The sequence below is a fragment of the Propithecus coquereli genome, unplaced genomic scaffold (genome assembly GCF_000956105.1).
Source record: "Propithecus coquereli isolate 6110/MARCELLA unplaced genomic scaffold, Pcoq_1.0 Scaffold243, whole genome shotgun sequence".
NCBI classification, from domain to species: Eukaryota; Metazoa; Chordata; class Mammalia; order Primates; family Indriidae; genus Propithecus; species Propithecus coquereli.
In genome coordinates, this window is record NW_012147986.1 from 1,052,862 (window position 1) to 1,055,826 (window position 2,965).

General features: G+C 29.3%; 1 protein-coding gene across 1 annotated transcript in view; it reads left to right on the forward strand.

The window, feature by feature from the left end:
- The window catches only part of EXOC6B (exocyst complex component 6B), a 595,194-nt gene that overhangs the window by 319,100 nt on the left and 273,129 nt on the right, over positions 1 to 2,965 (forward strand). The window contains exons 12-13 of the mRNA XM_012646509.1: positions 507 to 578; positions 1,280 to 1,377. Coding sequence (XP_012501963.1) covers positions 507 to 578; positions 1,280 to 1,377 — 170 coding nt within the window. The remainder of the gene's footprint in view (positions 1 to 506; positions 579 to 1,279; positions 1,378 to 2,965) is intronic.

Genomic DNA, 2,965 nt, shown 5'->3' on the forward strand with positions numbered 1-2,965 from the left:
TTAATTAATCAAATCTTTCATATCTTTTTTGTCATTAATTTCTGCTTTTAATTTTCATCAGTTTTATTCTTATATTTACTTATGGTTTATTTGGGTTTGTCCCCTAGTTTCATTAGTTCAGTGCTTAGTTTATTTTCAATCTTTCATGTTTTCTAATGTTTGCATAAAATAAATAAATTTATTTTGAAAGTGGCTTTAGCCTCCTACCATAGGTTTTGACATGCAGTATTTTATTGTTCATTTTAAAATAATCTATAGTATCAATTGTTTTTTTTAACCAAATAGTTATTTAGAAGTGTGTTTTTAAATTCCAAGTGTTAAAAATACAGAATATGGCTATCAAACTCTCTCAATTCAGCTCTTCCCTGGCTGAATGTGATGCTACCTTATTCCAGAAAAGTGTTGGATTCTTTCTAGGGAACCTTTAGCAGATTAAGCATTAAACACTTAAATTATATATTTAATAATTAAGATGTTTTACTTACTTTGTCATTTATTTCCTTTAGTCCTACTGCTCTGATCCAAACCTTGTATTAGATTTGAAGAACCTCATTGTACTTTTTGCTGACACACTTCAGGTATGTGACTTCTGTTGACATATGCTCATCTAGATTAGTGTTTCATCAGCTCTAAATCTTTTTATTGTCTACTTAAACTTGGTTAAGTATCTTTCAGTTTTTAGTTGTGTTTATTCTTTTCCTAGATCTAGATTTATTTATCTCTTTATAGCGTTTCCTGGGCTACACCCTGACCCTTTATGTTTTCATAAATAGTTCCCACTCCCTTTTTTCTCTCAAGTGAAATCAATTAATTGAACCACTTACTACACTTACTAGTTTTTCAAAATGTTCTTGATTCATATATGGTGCCTGGGTGATTTTGTAGTTTCTTTACCTACCATCTTGAATAATGATGGTTGATTTGAACCATATATTATATCTAGTAAAATAGCATTAGAAGTGGGTGAGATTGGTAGCATTTTCACTTTCTCTCCCTTCTCTGAAGACTGCTATAAGTAGTAAGAGTTATAGGAGAATTTGTAGGGAGGGCTTAGCTGATGGTAGACCCAGTATACTGACTGGCTTAGATATTTTGCTGTGTATCTTTTAATTCTTGAGAGATAAACACTAGGTATGAGATGGGAATGAAAGATTCTACCATGTTGGTTTCATTTAAATTACTATCCAAAGAACAAAATGTCTTTTAGTGCCTAATCTCTCTTATGTTGCTTAAAAAAATCACCTTAGAAAAATGAAGCTATTATCTTATTTTGTTTCAGGTGTATGGTTTTCCTGTAAATCAGCTTTTTGACATGCTATTAGAAATCAGAGACCAGTATAGTGAAACTCTGCTAAAGAAGTGGGCAGGTATTTTCAGGTGAGAAATTATCTGTAGTCATACGTGTGTTTGTCATGTGCATTGCTGTACACACATTTATTTATGTACAACGTTTTTCAGATGTAGTAGACAATAAGTATATGTGGCTTATATTTTCTAGCTACTCTAGGTTATGATCCAGAATTCAAAAGAATTGTGATAAGGTCCAAAATGATGCTCCTGGCTTATATTTTCTAGCTACTCCAGGTTATGATCCAGAATTCAAGAGAATTGTGATAAGATCCAAAATGATGCTCCCAAGATATCCAATCCCAGTGTATTAGTGTCTTCTATGGTGGAAAGTCCCTAAACCCTATTTTGGCATTTTTGTTTCTTTGGTTATATGTCAGATTCCTTGGTTCCTACCATCCAGATCATCTTGCATCTTCTTTTTATTTATTTATTTATTATTTTTTTTTATTTCAGGGTATTATGAAGGTATAAACATTAAGGTTACACTTTATATCTTTGCCTCACCGATGGGATAGAATTAAATATATGCAAAAAATGATAAAATTTATAGATAAATTAAATAAGTGATTATTATTTGTGATGATTAATGCTATTAATAGTTCCTACAAAAGATGATACATCATGTTTAAGAGGCTTTTTAATGAAGACTCCAGATTATTTCAAGTAAACAATGGATAAAAAGAATGTAATTTATTAATCACTGTGAGGTAATGAAAAAGAAATGAACCAATAAAAAACACTAAAGGAAATAAAAAAGAAATGATGATAAATAGCGAACTTAAAGTAAAATGGCTTGAATACGTCCACATATGTCAGTATCCCAGGAAATGGCAAAGTCTTAGAAAATTTTATAGTATGGTTACTAAGAGATATTAATAAATTAAGATTACCTAAACAGATTGAAAATAAAGAAGGAGAAGCAGAAATGGCTGTATTCTACAAGACAAATAGAGTTGAGATTGAAGAACTTCAAATGAGAAAAGAGAGGGATATTTTGTATCAATATTAATTTTAACCCACTGGAAAGACAATAGCCCTTTTACAAGGAACAAGGAAGCATCAATAGATATATATATATAAAATAAAAACTGTTAGTACAAGCAACATCATTATGGGAGAATTCAACTTTCAGAAATTGAGAGATGAAGAGCAAGTAACAAAAATTATAATTGAGAAAATTTAAATATTGAAATCAGTGAACTTTTAAAATGGTGACATATACATCAAAATAAATGAACTTTTAAAATGGTGACATATACATCAAAATAAATGAACTTTTAAAATGATGACGTAGACATCTTTATATACTGCCCACAGAAACTATCTTCCATGTCAGTTGTTTTCATATTTATTGATATGAGGTTATATATGGATTTTATTGGTAATTTTTATTTTCCTGTGTATTTTATTTTCCTTTTTAGATTTCCTGTATTGTTTAGCATTATTTTCTCTTTATTGTTTAATCATATTTGCCTAAGATTTGTCTATTTTACTGATTTTATTTTTAACTTGGGCTTTTGGTTAATTAATCAAATCTTTCATATCTTTTTTGTCATTAATTTCTGCTTTTAATTTTCATCAGTTTTATTCTTATATTTACTTATGGTTTATTTGG